Here is a 20,584-nt window from a genome sequence, read left to right as displayed (position 1 = left end):
GTGGTGAATATCTGAAAGAAACACAGCACAGCGAAAGAGAGAGGCTGAGTCCACACAGGTATTTAAAGTCTACATGCAAATATGTGTTCTTTCACTGACGTTAAAACATGTTCCTTTCACTAAATCTATGAACAGCCTTCATCTGGGGGAAAAAAGAAAAAAAAAGCTTGTTTTTTTAGTAATCTGGACCGTATTCTGGGAGAAAATGTATACTCTCAGACATTTTCCCATTAATATCTGAGCTGTTTCCTCCAGACTCCAACACAGAGCACTTCTGCACTAATCGCAGCAATTCTTCAGGTGGGGTAGCATTGTGAAGGGCATGTGAATCACTGGCTATTCATGCATTTGGAAACACCATATGAATGGTCAAGCACTCTGTAGCCCATCAGCACAATGTTCTGTGCTCTACTATTTGGTCACAGTTTTGAATATTATTCTTCCAGCCAAATCTGTGGTTGGTTTTGCTATTAGGGTTTTTTTCTTTAACGTTGTCTGTAATCTTCAGCAATGTGCCATGATGTATTTAACCCACTGACAGCTCTAGCAATTGTTTGAAAATCAAAAAAAAAATAATCAAGAACTAATTAAAAAGAATAGCAGAAAGAATAATTGCTTCCCAAAAAGAATCCCTAGCATTTAAATTTGATGGTGTCAAAGGTCAGCTACTAGACAGAAAACTCGGTGACAAGTTTAAATAATAGTGCCTGAACGCTGTGATGGAATCACAGGCTTTCCTTCAGGTGTAATAACACCTGGCACAAAGAAAGGCTTGTATCTCATAGAAGTGACTTAGGCTTCAGGACAACTCCATGAGAATGCACCTATGTAAATCTGGCTCTGCTCTGAACAAAATGCCCTTCACTCTTTCCTGAGCTGGCAGCTGCCCGGGCTCCAGATACACCCAAGCACGGATCTGCCCACTGAAGGGCAGGGTCTGCCCTGTCTTCAAAGCCTCTCATGGCACTTCAACTCCACAGACTCGTGTTTAAGGGCTCTCTGGGTTTTGATAGGTAGTTTTCTGTTGTTTTATAAGCACTGCTTCCTGATGATAGTAAAGAGAACAGGGTTGTCTTTTTTCTTTTGCTTATTTTTTCAATTTCATCTGTTTAGAGCTGAACGTAAATGCTCACCACTTCCCACACTGTGTTGTGTAATTAAGGCTACTTCACCCTCCTTGTCAGTGGGAGCAATTTCATAGAGTATTTATTTTGACTGTGTACCTGCACTACGGTAGAACAACATTCATCCCATTCAAAGCTGTTCCCCTTGTGCACTTATCTACACAGGATATTGTCTGGTAAACTAGAGGTAAAAAGAAGCCCAGATAGCCAAGGTGCTGAGTGGCTGCAGAGGCTTCTTGGTGCAGATCTCTGCTGCCGATGCGCCCATCACCCGGCTCAGCCTGGCTGCAGCTGAGGGAGCCTTGTTAGTTCCATGTATAGGTTTCATTTAAGGGTTTTCCCCTTGACGACCTATCTGTGGTACAATGGCAGTTATTAGGAACCCACAGGAGAATCGCAGTGGACATGCTTCCAGCTGCAGTCTACGGCTATTAGTTCTTTAATTAACCTTGGGTTACGGGGACTTGCTGGAAAAGGCTCCATCTGCCTCCAGAGATTAGATAGGTAGGGTTCCTTCAGATAAAACCACCCCTTCCTAAAAACGAAGTAGAGGAATTTTCACTGAGCGTTTTTCCCCTTTTTTTATTGGAGCAAGGGACTGAAATGGGGACGAGGTTACCTGAATGCTCTCACTCATAGGAGGTTAAGGAAAGAACCTTTTCAAACCCTCAGTAAAAACTGCAACCATGTTTGTGCTAAGCTGAAAGGAGTTCCTGGCATATATATTTATTTTTCAGCTGCAACATCTTGGCTGAGTTACTGACAAAGGAGTGAAACTGTGTTGGTTTTTATTAGGACAAAAATGGTAGTTGTGATCTTGGTGTCTGTAAGGTGTATTCTTTTGAATTCTTTTGAGACTGAAGTGAAAGGTGGGCAGAAGAACCATCTCTACACAGCAGGGTCTTTTCTTTGGGTAGACAAGGGGCAAGTTGCTCTACTATCAGGTCCAACAGGATGTATTTTTTAAAGCTTCGGGTTGTGAAGTGTTTCTGGTAGAGTTCCTTGTGAAAGGTCTGAATCTATAAAAGTTTCACACACATCCTTCAGAGATGCACAAACTGCTCCAATGAATTGGCTTTGTGTGTGTTATTCAGGAGAGAGTCTACTGAGTGAGGGCTCCTGCTCTCTCATTCCATAAGCTTTGTAAGTGGATTTTCCTCTTGACTCTGTAGTGTAATATTATATGTTCTGCTTACAGTCCTAGGATGCTTATATTTCAGCATCTCTTTCTTTTTATCACAATATCTCTTCATCAAGTGCTCTCCTACCCCTGAACTTTTTGGTATTCTTTATGCCTATGAAGCAAATAATCAAAATCAGGAAATTATTTGAAATGAGTGGTTTATTTTCCCCAAACATTTTTACCCACCGTGACAAATAAATTTAAAGAAACACGTGGAAGCCCTCTTTTGCCATTCAAAACTGAATTGCCTTTCTCTGCCTCACATTGCACTGCATTTAAAATCACTGGCCAAGAGACTTTAGGGGTCCTTTCAAAAACTTTGGGTCCATTTAGCCATCACTCTCCTAAAGGAGCCAAGGAGTCCTTTCTTTGCTAACACCCACATGAGTACATGCAGGCTGGCTCTAGTGACTGCCCAGCTCGCCCAGCCTTTTATCCCAGCTGGATGTAGATCTAATAAATAATTTTAAGAGAAGTTCTATCCTGAGAAGCCGGAGACATAAAATATATATGTCCTAGCAAAGAGGAGTGTGATATGTGTACTTCTGTGGGCACACCAACTGCTAAGTCATCTACAAGACAAGGGAGTTAATGTTTGTTTTTTGAATCTTTCCATGCTTGTTGTTCCCAGTCTCTCTATAAATCCAGTCTTCCAGTGTGTGAAAAGCTGCGAGTCAAAATCTTCATGTTATGGGATATTTCAAATATATCAGGCTTAGGGTGTCCAAATTTGGCTTAATTTTCACAAAACATGCAAAACATGAAGCTTTTGTGGGTACGTTAAAGTTAGCCACTCAGTGCAATGTTACTTAGTCTTTTGTCCATGAGGCTATGCAGTATTGTGTAAAACCAAGTGAGTTGGTTCTTGCTAATGTTTATCTTAGGAACCAGTGGCTAAATCAAGACAGAAATGGTAAATGCTAATTTTGTTCAGCCAAGTGAAATTACTGAGCATTACCTGCCCTGCTTTTCTACACCCCCAAACATTTCTGCTAAGAACAAAAGGACAGTCCTTCCCTTAGTGCCTCATTGATGATGCAGGTGAAAACATGTCACTGACCTTGTTTAATGCATTTATTTTGACAGACAAATTTTGGTATTGCCGACTTTCACCTAATCACAAGGTCTTGCACTATGGAGACTTGGAAGAAAGTCCCCAGGGAGAAGTACCCCATGATTCCTTGCAGGATAAATGTAAGTTATGCACAAGGATTGTGCTGCTTTTGCTTCTTTCGAGCTTGTTCCTCTTTATAACATGTAGTGTTTTTTTCCTAATACAGGACATTATCAGCAGCTCTTTTATGGAGATAGAGAGCAGAGAACATTTCCTCATGTCTTCAAATACTGCTGTCCTAGTTTTGGCAAGCGTATATGAGGACTGAGCTCAGCTTTGCAATGAGCTTGTAATTTCATTCAATTTGGAAATGTCGTGCATTTCATGGAGAGGAACACAGTTTATTTTCATTCCTCGTCTAACTGCAGATGTCACATTAAAATAGTTTGGCATATTCAGAAGCGCATCCTGTCCATGGAGACAGCTGTTTCTTCTGTTGCAAACAATCTAGTGACTGGCTGAAAAATTAGAGGTCTTTTTGGAGGCAAACAGAGGTCTTTTTCATTATCATAGCCAGTGGGTTTAAAGACAACACCTTGCTTTGAACACTGTTAAAAAGACTCCACATTACTTTGTTGGGAGCGGACATGCCTCTGTGACAGCCTCTACCAGTAGATTTCTTGGGATATTTTGTAGGGACTAAAGTCATTTTGGAGCCCTTCAGAAAATCATGCTCTCTCGAAAATTTATCCTTAGTCCTTCCCCATAACTTGTAGAGGTTTAACCTGGAGTTCTGGGAAAGTATTTTTGATGTCTGAGACAATGACTGGTATAGTTCCGTCACCAGAAAATGATAACAACAAAAAAAAACATATCGAATAAGTAATCATTGCTTTTTATTCATGTCTGAACTGCCATAAGTAATAAATGCCATTCCTGTCATCATCAAATCAGACCAGCTTGTACAAGAATTCAGGTTGGTAGTTCCATTTCTATTGTGGAAGAACAAAAAGAATAATTTTTGTACATGATAGAAGTTTCTTCAGCCTGAAAATTGAGAAAGAAGAAAATCAGTGATTTAAACTTTTCTTTGTATTGGTAAAACAAAGACTTATTTCTCTTTTCTGATCCCCAACCTATCTGCAGGCTGTACCTTTTAAAATTTTTAAGTGCTCCCAAACTCAGGCTGTGAGAGAAAGAAGAACCTGTCTGATGTTGAAGCCCTGTCATTTCATAGTCACATTCACTTCTTTTCAATACCTTCAGAATGCCTCAGGCTCTCACTGCAGTCTTGGCAGAATGTAGGACAGGGTCTCATATTGCTACATTGGCACTGCAAGATGCTATTTTACTGGGCAAGGCTTGGAGAAATAGCTCTTGAAAGTTACAGTAGTGTCAGAATGACAGAAAAAGAGTGAAGGTCACACTTGAATTGCAGGCACAGTTATTGGACCAGCAGTTCTCAGATTTGTTTGCTTTGAGCATATTTCCACAGTGAAAACCCCAACCCTGACTACAGGCTTCACTTTACATTTGTGTTTCCTGCAGGCTCTTGAGCCTCTATGGGAATGCCATTATCATGTTGGGACAGCAGATTTACAGACTATGAAGAATGTAAGATTTATCATTGTGCCTCCCTGCTAGAGTTTGATAAAAGAGAGTTGGGAATATTACAAGATGTAAGATTATAAAGCATCGTTATTATTCCAAGCATGTCGAGCCAAACTGGATTGAGAATTTGGCAGAACACCTTCCAAAAATACCCAGGTGTTCTTTGGATACACTTGTATTGAATTTTGGATTGTTAAGGTCTGAATATGATGTTTAAGATTGTCCTTCATGTACAGAATGCAATGGCTTTCATCTCTGAGGAAGGATACGCCTGTAGACCTTCTCATTCTTCTCACTTTTCCTGATCATTTTTGGTTGTTAGGATTTGTGAACAGATCAACAGATGAAAGAAAATAGGTGGATGAGAAGCTGGAGGGCTGAGACAAATAACTGTTTTGTGTACTCCTTGCCAAGCTTGAATATCTTGTGTCTATTTCCAAAAATAAATGTTTTTTACTTAGAACTTTTCACTTCTGTGGGTGTCATCTCTCTCTTGAGGCTGGCAGGGTTAAACAAACTGCAGATTCCAGCTGGGACAGAAAGCAGCTGTCCTCTTTTTCAGGGCTTTATTTGTTGTGAGCGTGCCACATCTGTGCTCACACCCTCCAGCATTTTGTAGTCAGCTTCTGATACCACCTCAAGCCTTCCAGGTTTTAATGCTATTATGCTGTTCTATATATATGATGCTTTTCAGAGTCGCAGTGGTAATGGATAATTTATAGATTGTAGAAACTTTCTGTCACTCACTGTCCATACTGTATTGTGGAGTGTATAGATTCTCCATAATGTAATCATGATTGGAAAATTGAATTCCACTTGAAGCTTAGGGAAATGTATGTTTTAGTGACCTCACTAGATTTACTCTGTGAATGTGTGTGGGTGACAGCAGCTTCCAAAACTTTTTCCTACCCTTTTTTTTTTTTTTAATGGTTTCTGATCATTTTTCTTTTTAAAGCAATTGGAATGGGTTATTATAAGCCTCGGTAGGTCCTCATTCCTGTGAATACTTGAAGCAACTAAAATGCTGATGGCAGTTAGGTAAAGAAATACATATTTGTAAAATGCACGTAGGCATTAACAGAAGGGCAGCAGCATCGACAGAGATCAGGGGTCCAGTTCACTCAGCATCCTCTGTTTAGCATAGACTTCACCCAGAGGCCCTGGAAGGAGTAACAGGACAGGCAGGCATATTACATTAGTAAGAGAGAAATCAGTATATGTTGTTAAGATATACAAATACACACAAAGCCTGCCCAGATGCAGATGCACATGTATATGAAATGCTCTTTCCCAGGGTAGCCTCAGCAGGCAAGGAAAGACTCAGCTTTTTATCCACAGTCTGAAATCTTGTCAAGAATTGTTATTGCTTCTTCTAGTTGTTTTGTTACAGTTTTCTTTCTTACAGCAGGCTGGAAATGGCAAGGGGTGACAATTTTAACACATTAGTCTTGGCTCTTTTTAGACTCTGTAGCTTCTACACATAAAATGCTTTTAACTCATTTTCTGGTTTTGTTTGTTTGTTTTTGTTGTTGCTTCTCGGATTTTTGCTTTAATGCAGTGCCAGTGGCAGATATAAAAGCTGTTGTGACTGGGAAAGACTGCCCTCACATGAAGGAGAAAGGAGCTCTTAAACAAAACAAGGTATGGCTCTCAAATTCATATGCATGCACACCCTGAGAAAAGCAAGACTGGTCAACCCAACCTTCCCTGAAGCAATAGATATTTTCCATTCTAACCTGACACCTTTCTGTGTACGCACACATGCTTTGTTTTCAGCTCAGACCATTTGAGTTGAATAGTTAGGACAACCTACTGTCCTTTATTCAGATTTCCTGACAGATATTCATTGCCATATGCCCAGAGCACATTAGGATAATCTTTAGTAATGATGTCTTCCAAAGCAAAGCAGTTTTGACTGCTGCTGCAAAGCTCGGCAGCAATGGCTTTTGGTACCTATTCTTCTAATGTCTCTGATAAATTACTGGGTTTGTTCCAGCTGTATTCCCTGATGAGTTCACATTCATCGAACACCAGCACGTGCCAAAATTGCAATTAATATCCGGCTGGTGATAACTTGAGGTCCAATCAGGTAGAAAAATAACTGCCAACAAAAGGGTGCAAGGTAGATGCTAGGCAATTAATGAGGTGTATAAGGATGTATTCAGCAGTGCATTTGGAAAAAAAATAGGAGACAATGGTCAGCCTGAATTAGATTTATGCTACTCTATCAGAATTTCAAATTGAGCTGGAGCTAAGACTCCAGTTGTTCAGTGCCAGAGACTTGCAGTTTATGTTAGTAAGCATTGCCACCACAGTAAGAAGAAATTGAGTTACTAGCAAACTCTGACACCCTTGGAGGAGAAGGTCTTCATCCATATTGTATTACACATATTCATGAAGTCTCAATCAGATTTAACTGTCTGACTTGACAAGAAGCAATCAGATCCCAGTGATGTTCAGTCTGACCCAGAACCCCATCATGAGCTCTGGAAGCTGGGTCCGAATTTCAAGCACCTGCAAGAGAGGATGCTTGGAACCAACAAGAGATTTTTATGGACAGAATTGTAAAGTTAAGACTCCCTTCTTCAACACCTTAAGAACAAAATGCATACATTCAGTGTTCAAATAAATACTGGGGAAATGTTGAGAGGAAAGCTGTAGAAAATGAAAAGGCACTGTCAAAACCGTGTCACACAATCATTGCAGCTTCACTACTGACTTTTCTTACCTTAACTATTGATGGAGATAGATAGATACGCAGAGCATCTCAATTATTCTGTGTTTCTCACAAATGCAAAGTGGTTTATTAGGATACTGTCATCTCTTTTTAGGATTGAGTTTACGTGGTGGGAAATGAAAAAAGTCAAGCCATGTGAGAAAAACAATCCCAAGACTATCTTTCCTTGTTGATTTTCTGAATCAGAGCAAAAACACACACGTACACAATAGATTACATAGAACTCCTACCTCAATTTACAACTGAACCATTAAGAGTATTTGGCTGGGACATTTCTATGATGCATATAAAGTATTTTTAGTGTTTCCTTGTCTTAGCTCTCATACATCCTCACAAAAAGGAAAGGTAGGAGCAATGAAAGCAGTGGGCGGCAGTGATGGAAATTTGTCATCTTTATGGAGCAGAAATGTCTCAATAGTATTTAATGCTAAATAGCAGTGCTGCAGATCAGTTTGTCCTCAGCCGTCAGCGTTGCTCCATTTCCTCAGTAAAATTGCTTTGGATTAGTGTAAAACTGTCTGAGGATGTGAAGATCAGGAGACGATAGCACAGCTCCATCCACAGCTGGAGCATTCAATTTCTGATCCAAGCAACAATGATTATTATGGGTTTTTTTTTTTACTATTTCTGATTGTTTTGTTTTATTTTGTTTTGCTTGGTTGTTTTCTGTTTTATTTTGGTTTATTTTCCTTTGGGAATCACAGTGTTTGGGAATTTATTTGTCTTCCCAAACAAAACTGCAGAATATTGCAACAACTTAATATTGCAGCATCATAGGAATAACACATCATTGTTTACTGAGTACCAAACAGTGGACGGTGAGGTGAAGAGGAAAAAGCCAAGCATAGAATGCAATTTGTCTGAGTTCAGGGTATTAAATCTTTTACTTCGTGAGTTTTCACAATTGGTGATATATATATTTTTAAGAGGACTTTTCAACCAGTGCATTCTTTTTGTGTGTAGTGTGTCTGTGCATGGATGTATATATGTATAAGGTGAATATATGTGTACATATCAACCACTATAAAGTTTATTCATTGCCTGAAAGGGAAATTGAACGTCGGAACGCCACTGCTGTGAGCATAGTTGGAATTGGCAGAATGTCCATAGCAAAGGCTTCAGCATCTCATAATTTGCCGGCACATGGCTGTTATTCTTCCAGGGGGGCCATTTAGAAATAAATAAGAGAGAAACTGAGTTGGAATTTGCATGCTCATGAAGCTGGAACAACTTGATAGGACCATTGTTATTCATCTTACTTGTGTTTTTAAATTGTAGTTAAAAGTCCTCTTTCCGAACTCTTGAGTAATATTAATTAATTTCAAGGAAATTAAATGTTCTACATTTTGCAGCATTCTAAGCAAAGCGTAAGAGAATAATTTGGATAAAATATTGCTGTGTATTTGTTATTCTATCAGCCTGTGTTTGCTGATGCAGTAGTCTTCAGGCTTCGTGCCCATTTAGTCTGCAGAAATAATTCTGCTCACTTCCCTGTACTCCTGCAGCTTCCCTTTCACTTCACGTTGGTGAAAAAGTACCCTGTCACAGCATATATATATAGTTCTCTCAGGAGGAACTCCTGGGTCTGCAAGTAACCTTTATTCAGTTTACTCAGCCTTTGCAAAGACACCAGCTTTGGTGATAGAGTAGAGAGAGGTCATTCCAGCTGCATGGGATCACTCAACCACAGACCCTTTAAAATTCTGTTTATCTAAATATCATTTCTCCAGTTGGCCCAGGTAGCAGGAGAGAGAGGAAAGTTTTTCCCCTTACAAGCAGGTAGGGAACAGCAAGTGTCTGAAACGTGCAGGAGGGCAAGGAGTTAGGAGTGCTAAGGTACTGAGTTCAGCAGGTTGAAGTGAGGGAGAAATAAAGCAAAACAAGGAATGAACAGATTTGAAGGAATGAGAGAGAGTTAAAATCAGAGAGCAAGAGGAAGTGGTGGAAAAGGCTGGAGTAGAAAATGCCTTTGAAAAGAGTTGAAAAGTAGAACAGAAGATAGCAGAGAAAATCACAGATGGCTAGTGGAGACTACTGGTCCTCCTCCAGGAATTGCTGCATCCTCAAAATCACCTGTCCCTGATAGGAGCAGACCAAAGCCAGGTGGGTGTCTGACAAGTCAGACAGGCCAACTACTGAGACCTCCATCAATATGGAAGACCAGATGGCAACTCCAGCCTTAGGCTTCCACTCCTCTTGACTGTTTGCTGTGCATGAGATGGCAGAGATGCTGGAGCCTGGGAGCTGTAATTCCCGAGCTGTTGGTCTCTGGGGCAGCGAACAAAGAAGCCAAACTAAATCCAGGGCTGCCAAGCTTCTACTTTGCACATAAAAGGAAGCTTGGTGCCTTAAATCTAGTTCTTCTGTCTATCTGCTTAGGAGTGTCTAAATCTGTGACTTGCTTTCGTGTTCCTCTCAGACAGGGCTTTTCTCTCCTTTTCCTTTTTTTGGGGATGAACAAAACCTTCAATCTCTTGAAATTCTCCAAAGGACAAACGATCAGAAACCAGGCCAATAGAATTGTTGTTGACTTTCATGAACATCATAGGACAGCCCTTTTGTCACTGATATCTTTCATTTTCACAAGCTCAGCTGCATGACTTGGCATGTTCTGATGTCAGTAATTTATGACGCTGTGAGGAGATAATGCCAGCTTTGTGTGGGCAGCAGTAAATTTGTTTCTTTAATGAGGGATATCACTCTTAATAAGGTGTGGCTTAGAGACATGCCTACCGCACAGAGAAAGGCTATGTGAGCCATGAGCAATTTGTTTGCTTAGCGTACCAACAGTAGGAGTAGCTGCAGCTTTCTTGGAGATTTAGCACAGGCTTGTCTCCTGTGGCTTGGCAATACTGCAAATTGGACCTAATAACTATACTCAGGGAAATCAGCTGCATTTCCCATGAGATCCTGATCTCTGATCAGCCAACATTATCCTTAATGATTACAAGTTTCTATGGTTCAGACTCCGCTCTTAATCACACAGACTCAAAAATAAAGTAACCCTTACTGAGATCCAAGGATCTGTGCGTGTGTTGGACCAGGAGATGAAGGTGGGAGTCTAGACCAACACACATGCTGCAGTCCCCGCAGTCAATTCCGAATTTAAAACTGAGTGTAGCAAATTTAAGAAGCAGTCCTGTTATTGCTGCTGGCAGCATAGGGCCTGTTGTCAGATGAGAATCAGCTGGCGATCACAGAATCACAGAATGGCCAGGGTTGGAAGGGACCTCAAGGATCATGAATCTCCAACCCCCTGCCACATGCAGGGCCATCAACCTCCACATTTAATACCAGATCAGGCTGCCCAGGGCCCCATCCAACCTGGCCTTGAACACCTCCAGGGATGGGGCATCCGCAGCCTCTCTGGGCAGCTGTTCCAGCACCTCACCACTCTCTCTGTAGAGAAAGAATTTCCCCCTGACCTTCAACTTCAATCTCCCCTCCCTCAACTTCAAACCATTTCTCCTTGTCCTGCTGTTATCTACCCTTTCAAAGAGTTGATTCCCCTCCCCTCCTGTTTGTAGGCTCCCTTTAGGTACTGGAAGGCTGCAATGAGGTCACCCCACACCCTTCTTCTCTCCAGGCTGAACAAGCCCAGCTCCCTCAGCCTGTCTTCATAGGGGAGGTGCTCCAGTCCCCTGATCATCTTCGTGGCTCTCCTCTGGACCCTCTCCAGCAGTTCCCTGTCTTTCTTGTACTGGGGGCTCCAGACCTGGACACTAATCAACTTTATGAGGTTCAGGAAGCCAAGAGGCAAAAAGAATAGGATGTATCATACAGATCAAAGTAGTTCTGAGTCAGCATTGTCCTGTTGTAGCCAGGTCTTTTTTTTTCCACAAAGTTATTATTTACTTATCAGCTAGCTTACAGGTTGAGAAATGGTTGTAGCAGCGTTTATAGTGATGTGTGCAGTAACCATGATAACACCCTTGTATGCTCACTGTTGGCTAGCAAAAGATCATTATTTATTCACATTGGCCGGGTTTCCCAGTAGGAGCCCAACCCCAGGTGCCCTGTAGGGAAGACTAGTGCTTAATGAATTCACTTTGTCATCTATGAAGTTACAGCTTCAACAGGAAGGAGGAAAAAGTAGATGGTTTGTCCTCTCCCAATGGTTTGTCTCTCTCCTCCCATTTGGGTCCTTACAACTAAGTAAGCCAGATAGTTCACTTTGCACCTGCAGATTCTGGTTCAGGTAAAGATTAAATGACAGAAATCTTCTGAGAATTAATAATTTCACAGATTTCCAAGTGCACTTTTATGGGTTGTGTTGATTTTAGTCCTCAGTGAGTGAGCAATAGTTAGCAGTGAGTTAATTTTACCTGAAGCGCCTGTGTTGGAGTTCCTGCTGTGCCAGTCTCTTGCAGTGGTTTGGTATTGCTGTGGCTTTGGCCTGGCCAGGGGAGTACCATAGCCTATTTTTCCATTTGTATGAGGGAGTAAGAAAGACCTGCATGTAGGAATGCCTCTTCTGGAACATTAACATATGTTTCTTTGTCTTTTTTTCAGGAAGTGCTAGAGCTTGCGTTCTCTATATTGTATGACTCAAGTGGCCAGCTGAATTTCATTGCTCCAGACAAGCATGAGGTGAGTCAAGTTCAGAGCACAGAAGCTTCTTTGAAGCCCTCTCAGTTCCTCAGCCTTTTAAGAACATAGGAACGGTCACCCTATTACAGAGTATCTGTCTGAACCTGTGTCGTGTCCCACAACAAACTGACAGCAGGGAGATTGGTATGGGAGCAAGACCTGCAGTTTTCATGTGTATCCTGAACTGTGTTTTGCATTTGTGTGTCACAAAGCACCATGGTGGACAAAATCCAGGACAATATTTCTAAGACCTACTGAAATGAAAACTGTGAGTAAGGGAAAGAAGGGAGTTTGGGAAAACGTCACAGTTCGCAGACCTGGCTCACCATTTTCAGGTGCAGTAAAGATTTTTCTTGTCTGGTCTGTGTTAGACACTGAAACACTTTGCTATGTATTCTATTTTGTGAACTTTAATTCAACATCAATGATTTACACAGCCAAACTGTTCATGAATCACTACTGTCCTCAGCTTATCTTGACCATGCCTGTATAATCAAGGGCGGTTATACAAACACAGGGTCTCAATTTTATGTGTTCTCCAGAACAGCATATCCTCTTTTTTCTTAATTTCGTGCTTCTTGAAAGCATTTATGACAGGTGATTATAGAAAGTCATTTATCTTGCATCTCCATCAGTGGATACAACAGGAGCTTGCAGTTGGTCTCACTTTTGTAAGAAGTGTAAATGACAACAGCAAGGCACGGTGATGGTCTTCTCCCTGCTTCTTTCTCTTACTTGATAACAGAAGGAATTGACAGTATTGTTGCCTTTTAAGAGATGATTAAATTTATTTACGTAATTATGTGGAAGCATCACAAGTGATTCTCTCAGAAAACTTGGAATTTTCAAATAAAAATTTAGCTGAGAAATATTGCTGGTAAATTTTCATCCACAAGCAACAGGATCCCAGGCATAATGTGCCATTAGAGCTGTTGGTCCAAATCAAACATGATTGTCTTCATCCACTGAACTGGACCTATGTCAGGTACTTTCTGATATGAATTCTCCAGAAATTGAGTTCTAGTCTGTTTCAGCTCATAAAAGCAAATAGTCATGAAAGTCAACAGATTTTTCAGTTACTTCTGTTACAAATACAGCCCAAGGGTACAAGTGTATTTTAATGGTCTGAATGTTCAAAAACTGCTACTGTACCACACTTGCTGATGCTAGCATTGAGGTGCACTAGTGATTGTATTAAAACACCTCTGTTATCTTTATATCTCTTTTTGATCTTATGCAGCTTCTTTGAAGCAAAAATAAATGCTCAAAAAGGGGCCAGAGGCAACAATCTCTGCTGCTATTTGATAGTTCTCACATGAGCGTTTTCAAAAGGGCATCTCCCTTCTCCTGTACTTTTTCTTGAATTACAGAGGAAGGAGTTATGGTTTCAGTGAATAGTGCAAGTGTACAGAGGAAGCACCCACAAGGAAAGGCAGACAGATCGTTGTGAACCTCATGATTCTTCATCCAAGTAACTGAGGTGATTGTTGATAAAAATGCTGGTTTAGCAACATTGTCAGCTTTCACAGATTTCACAGGTGGCCCCTCAAGATTTGGACAGCTTTGTGTAAAGTGCCACAAATGATGTTGGTGCTTGAGAATTTCGGGTCAGCTTTAGAGAGCTTTTTTTCTGCAGTCTTTTTGACTGTAGAGAGAGCTTTGGATGTGGGAATCTAGTGCGTCCTAAAAACAACTGGGGTGGTAGGATAGTACAAGTTGTAAGGGACCTTGAAAGGTTAAACTTGACCTCTTGCTCAAGGCATGTCAGCAGTGAGCTCAGACCAGATTGCTTGGGGCTGTATCCAGATGGATCTGGAAAACCTTCAGAGATGGAACTTGTGCAGTCTTTCTCATTGTCTGGCTCTGCTGCTTGACTCCTAAGGTTGTTGTTTTTTTTTAATAAAATCTCATTACAGAACCAATGTCATTGAGATTTGGACCTCTTTCTTGCACACTTAAGTATGGCAATACCCTTAGCCATCTGTTGGAGCTTACTGCTAGACAGAGGATTCAGCACTGAGAGATCACTTCATCATATTTGTTTTTCATTTGAATACTAATAGCTGGCTTCAACTACATAGCAAAAAGATGGATTAATCTTATCCTTGATTTTTGACAGAGAAACTGATGCAGTAGGCTATAATTAGGTTTCTCTGGAATTTTATGAAAATGAATCTGTAGTAAATTAATTTTTCAGTGGCTCTTATTCTGTTTTAAATATAAAAAAGAAAAAAGCAATTGAATGAATGCCTCTGTTTTTCTACCTTCTTATTAGGATTTCTCTCTGCTCAAAATGTGCAGTTTAATTAGAGGCACTTGCCAATATGGAGATTAGAGAGGAATCCCCTTTTCCAGGCCATTGCACTCATTTGAATTCTGGCCAGAATTTGGTTCCTGTGGGCCCTGAATGAGTTATATCTGGAAGAGAATCACAATTCTGCTTTCTGGATCACTGGTATTCCTCCACAGAGAAAGTCCTGGCCGTACTCACTGAGCAAGTGATGGATGATTTACGTCAGTTGCTGCATCTGTTGAATGGATGCTCTGCACTTCTGTAACTTGAGGAGGGCCCTTTGCCTTCCTGTTCCTTTCCTGAGAGTGCATGCTAGGAAAATTTTCCCAAAGAAAGATTTCAAGATGGTCATAAAAATAATTAAAAATAATTAAGGTATAGGGTAGCTTTTTTTCTTTTCTTGATATTCTGCATACTCTCCACAGTAGTTGCATGCTTTGCAAGTCTTCAGTGGCACTCTTTGAGAGCTTAGAATAAGTAGGGAAATTGTTTCCTTGGTGCTTGTTAGCAGGACAGCCTGAACCCTCATGTCTCTTCTATATAGCTGATCTGTACCCTCAAGTCTCTTTTGTATAGCTAATCATATTAAAGCTACAGCTTGGCTTACCAATACCCTGAGTGAATTTCTAGCTCTGGTGCTCTTGTGGTACTGACTTAAATGGGTCGGATTTCCCTTTGGATGTTGAAGTGTATTAACCATTCTATTTGAAAAACATGCCCTTTTTCTGGATGGAAACATACCCCAAGAGGGGGCTTTCTCTCCGTCTCTCTTTAAGATAATCTTCATTTCTGCTGTAGGATGAAGTCAACTGTGGCTGTCTTTAGATTTGCCAATATCATGTAGCAAATGGTCAGCTAAATTTAAAATCCATTTCTTGGCATGAAATCTAGCAGAAGTATTTGTAAGATAAAAATGTAGTTACGGTTGATTTAATTTTCTCCTGCAAACTAGGACACAAGTTCATGATTGAACTCTTTATTTTTAGATGATAGCATTTGAGTACTTCTGTTCATGGTTGAATAAATGGCCTGTAGTAATAAATGAAAGAGACTTGTTTTGATATAAGTTGACTGTACGTCACCAATCTCCCACGGGCTTGTTACGTATTTAAAATGGTTATTCAGCCAGTGTTTGTCTCAAGCTGTCAGCCATTGAGAAAGATAGCATCTTCTATCAGGAAAAAGCTAACAATAAAAAGAGGATTCTAGAGACCAGTTGAACATTTGTAGCATTTAGGATGTAAAGTAGAGGTTAAATAGATTGATTGGTCAATGAGAGCGTATCTCTGCACAGGTCTGTTGATACCACCTTGTTATGATTTGTTTTGCTACAGATTAAACTGGGTAGTTGATAGAGGATTTCTTACGGAAGGAGTCACGGGGAATTTGACTTTGGAAATCAGCTAATTTAACTCCATGGAAAAATAAAATAGCGTGGGCAAGAGGAGACTATAAAGATCATCTAATTCCAATTCCCAGCAGCCCTGCCATTGGCAGGGTTGCCACCCACTAGTTTTATTTGTCCAGAGCCCCATCCAACTTGGCCTTGAATGCCTCAACAAATGGGTTGTCCACAATTTAGTTGTCCTAGTAATAGAAGTTTGATGTAAGAGAATCATGCTCTCTAAGTACGGGGAAAAGGAGGAGGAGAAGGAGACATCTCCAAATATTTCTTATCCTAGGTGAAGTTTCATTCTTTCTCACTTACCTTTTGGGGAATATTCTACAAGAAGTTTGGAGCAAATATCTAACTGTCAAACCATCTAGAGGTTTTCATTTCTTCCTACTTTTAGAGCATTCCTTATTTTCTGAGCAGCTGATTGGAACATACCTTCTTTGTGATATGAGGGAGTAAAATGAATGAACCTCATTTTAGGTCACTTCATAAGTCCTGAGGGAGCAATAACCATAGAAGACCAAAACAGACAATCAGTCTGTATCCAGAAAGTCTATTAATGACAATTTCTCTCTTTTCCCTTTGCAGTACTGTGTATGGACCGATGGGCTGAATGCCCTCCTTGGGAAAGATATGTTGAGTGATTTGACACGAAACGACTTAGATACGCTGCTCAGCATGGAGATAAAGCTACGCCTCCTTGACTTGGAAAATATACAGATCCCAGATGCTCCTCCACCTATCCCAAAGGAGCCCAGCAACTATGACTTTGTTTATGACTGTAACTGAGGCTGCCGCTGAAACTTGCTTCGAAACTGGAAATATTATAACTGGAGAGATATTAAAAAGAGAAGAGTGTGTGAGAAAAACAGAAACCCACTTGTGCACCTTGGATTTTGGCTTTGGGGAGGGATGTAGAAACACTTGCATTCTTCCCCACTCCCTGCATCCTTTCCTTCCCCATTCCCATCTTCCCCATCGCTCATCCAAATCCACATTGCTTTAATTAACTTTTAATTGCAGGCCATTGGCCTTGCTTAAGGCAAAGACTGCCACTAAGAAGCACCCTCTCGAGGACTTTTTTTACATTTTTAATACTGGAATAGACATTCTTAACTAAAGGACAACGCTACCAAACCACATGCCTCTGGCACCCACTTGTCAGAGCGGAGGCTCTAACTGGAAGGAGGAGGGAGGTAGGGAGAAGAAGCAGCTACTGTAAGCAGAAGATTTCCCCAGATACTCCCAAGAGTTTGCTCACAACTGAATCCAATGCAATGACAAAAAAGAAAAAAAAAAGTTAACTGCTTCCCAGTACTCGCGCCGTTCATCGCTGTCATTGTTCTCTCCACTGTCATCTCAGCTCTTGTCACTGGCCTTCACCCAACTGATCAGCTCTCAGAATGGAAAGTCTGCAGGTTTTTGCTGTACCATATGCTGTGATGCCGCAACAGCTTTTAACTTCTTTTCCTCCCAGCTCTCAAATAGCCCCTCACTAGCAGTCCACTAGCACAAACTGTTTATGAAGCCACTAGTGTGCCCTGTCCCTGTAGCATTCCCTAACCCTCGACTGCCTCTAAAATTGGCTTGTTGCTACTCAGAGTTATTTTTATTTTCTTGGTCCAAAGTTCAACAGTAATTTCCACAAGTTAATTACAACTGCCAGACATTTAGGTTTACATTGTTGTCATTGCTACGGTGTTACAAATTTGCAAGGGATTTTCTTTTGTACGGGTTCTAATTTTATTTTATTTTTTATTTTGCCAGACAAATATATTTAATGAAAACTAATTTCATTGTGAGTACTTTTGGGAAACAATATTTTTACTTAATTTCCATTTGGAACACTTGCCCTGAGGGGAAACACCAATATTCCCTTCAACTTTGCTGTTGAATAAAGATCTGAGTTGTGATGATTCTTGGAACTTTGTTTTTCTTCTGAAATTGTCCTTTATTCTGTATGGTTCATAGAGATTGTCGAGAAAGGGAAAGGCTGACCTTTCTTCTCTGCACCTGATTTCATTTACTGGTTTGCTTGTGGTGATGAGGATGAGGTGAGTCCAGAGATACTCGCTTGCTGCAGGTACACAAACCTTCCTGTATTAACGGGCCTTTCAGAAATCTGGAATCAAAGCACGCTCACATGCTTATGATCAATTCAAAGCTGCAGCCGTAGTGTGTTTGCTGGAGTAACTGTTCCTCTACTTCCATTTTCTCTATGAAGAGTGTTTCTTGCTGCAAAGGACAGGTCCTGGGGAAGACTGGAACACTCTCTCCCTGCATTTCTTCTGGGTAGTTCATCAAGTTCAGTCTCTCTTAGAGCTGAGTCTCGATCTGGAGGAACCCACCAGCCCTTATGGCTGAAGACAAATCTTTGTTTGTGTTCGTTCCTCTCCTGCTCAGCCTTAAAAAGACTGTGAGGCGGTTTTATCAGAGCTTGGACTATGGAGAAACCTGGAGAGTGGCTCCAGTTTAAAGATAGAGAAGATATTGGTCAGGTGGCCTTTGTCCGTCCGGCTGTCTGGGACAAATGTCCTGACTGAGATTACAGCAGGTGGGAAGAGAAGTCCCTCAAGTGCAATGAAACAGGAGTGGAGGGGAACATCAGGAGCAGAGCAGGAGAGTCCTAAGAAGGTGTCTTCCCAAAGTGGTGTTTGCAGTGTTTCATGAATGCCTTGGTCAGCTGGGAGACACGAATTGGTTTAGGTGATGAATGGTCACATAAAGAGTACAAAGTTAATATGGACTGAAGCCTGAGAGAAAATCCAATATGAATGAGGATGAGCGATGTGTAGTGTAGGAAGTGGAAGTTCGGGTTATTTTATTCTGTGGAGTCTTTTAATACAGCAAAGGCAGTCAGGGGTCGTGAATGAGTGGTTTGCAGGGATTTGGGGAGGGATCCTGGAGCTGGAGACAGAGGTAAGAACACGTTTATTTACCAAGCACTGATGCCTTCCGACTTCCTGAAGACCAGACTTAGAGCAAGACAGAGAATCCAAGCAGTTTTATTAACCTCCTTGACTCAGCTGGGTGAATTGGCTGTGCATAACCTTTGCTTAGCATTGTTTATGGACTGCAAAGCTGCTTGTGAGTCATTGGCAAAAGAAATGCCTTTGGCTTCTGGATTGACCCTGTCGCTGCTGCTCAGGGGCAGGGGCTCAGGGGCTGTGTGGAGCATTGGAGAGCAGCAAACAAAGCCTTCCTTCTGAGGTTGAATTGTGCAGGAGGAGGAGGTTACACTTGGCTCTCCCACAAAGGTGAGTGCCCCAAGCTGCAGGGATGCTAAATTTGTCCATCTACGTGTCCTGCCTGTGCCATCAGAAAGAAGAGACCTGGGCTCCGTGCTGGCATAATAACTTGTGCAGCTATTTTAGCAACACTCCTACAGCAGTGCGAAGGGTCATGGTGCAAACACGAATCCTGCCTCCAGTTTCTAAAGCAGTCACACAGCTCGCTTCACCATTATGAAATTTAAACAAATGTTTGGTGATGAACGAGCACCCTGCTGCTTCCCATTCATTTAAAAAACAAGAATTAAAATGGCAATTTCATTCGCTTGTGCTGTTGTGCGTTCTGAGAAAGCTTTTAAGGCTTTCCCTTCAAGAAGCTTCAGAAATAGAATTGCTGTTGAAGTTTTGTGTATAAATTCGAAACACTAAATGGGTAATTGCTTGTAAAAGCTGTAAAGGGGAGAGAAAAAAATAATAATAAGCCTAATTTTAGCTCTTGTTTTTGAAATGACTTTGTCTTTGAAAATTAATGTATTCTTTACAAGAAAACATGAATCTGGAAAAATATGTATTTTAAGTCAGCTGTTCATCCTGCCTGGAAGACCAAGGAGAGGAGCAGCAGTGCTGAGCAATCCTGCCCAGAAGAAAGCTATGTGTTGTGGGAAGGTCTTTCTGTCATGGCTTACAGTTCTTCTTTTCCGAAGCAATTCTTTTTTTAGCACGGAGAACACTTTAACATTACAGCCTGCAGAGAAAATAACATTCTCTTGCAGAGCAGCAAGTAGGTGATGACTGTTTTTTGGGTTGCAAAACTACCATGCAAGATCTTGATTACTTTATTTGTGAAATCCTCCTGATGCCCTCTCCAGGATTGCGTTCTGCCTGCCTGAGGCACTGTTACCAGCATTTCTCTCACGTCAGTGCTCCCCAGTAATGAAGATGTGCCGCATGCACAGCCTTGGGTGTGCGGTGGGACCCACTGCCTTCACACAGACTGGCTGATGAAGGAAAGGAAGAACCAGCCTCCACAGTGCTGAGGATAGAACCCCGCACACTGGAAAATGTTCATATGATGTCGCCTTCCTCAGAGCTTGCTGAACCAGGATAAGACGTGCTCAGTGTCCTCACTGGATGATAATTATGGTTGCACATTGAACATCCAGGTGGCTTCCTGATTAACAGAGCACTTAGGCTTATCCCCGTGCAGCAGGAGAGCCTTGATTTCAGACTGATGAGCAGCACCTAAATGTAGGTGTGTGCTGGCAGCCTGGCTGGGTGAAGGCTTTGTGGAGAAAGGCAATTTTACCCATTTCTGAGCTTTCACTACACACTCAGAGGCGGTGCGGTAACTTTGCTGTGCCCTGTG

General features: G+C 41.3%; 1 protein-coding gene across 1 annotated transcript in view; it reads left to right on the top strand.

Annotated features, from left to right (window-relative positions):
• ELMO1 (engulfment and cell motility 1) overlaps positions 1-16,777 on the top strand; it is a gene marked incomplete at both ends in the record, with an annotated part of 245,247 nt that extends 228,470 nt beyond the window's left edge. The window contains 4 exons of the mRNA XM_079538185.1: positions 3,394-3,501; positions 6,531-6,613; positions 12,222-12,299; positions 16,577-16,777. Of these exons, the coding sequence (XP_079394311.1) occupies positions 3,394-3,501; positions 6,531-6,613; positions 12,222-12,299; positions 16,577-16,777 (470 nt within the window). The remainder of the gene's footprint in view (positions 1-3,393; positions 3,502-6,530; positions 6,614-12,221; positions 12,300-16,576) is intronic.
• Between the last annotated feature and the right edge of the window lie 3,807 nt (positions 16,778-20,584).

The sequence above is a fragment of the Tetrao urogallus genome (genome assembly GCF_951394365.1).
Source record: "Tetrao urogallus genome assembly, chromosome: 7".
NCBI classification, from domain to species: Eukaryota; Metazoa; Chordata; class Aves; order Galliformes; family Phasianidae; genus Tetrao; species Tetrao urogallus.
The sequence above is the reverse complement of the archived record's forward strand: the minus strand, read 5'-3'. Positions and strand labels throughout refer to the sequence as shown.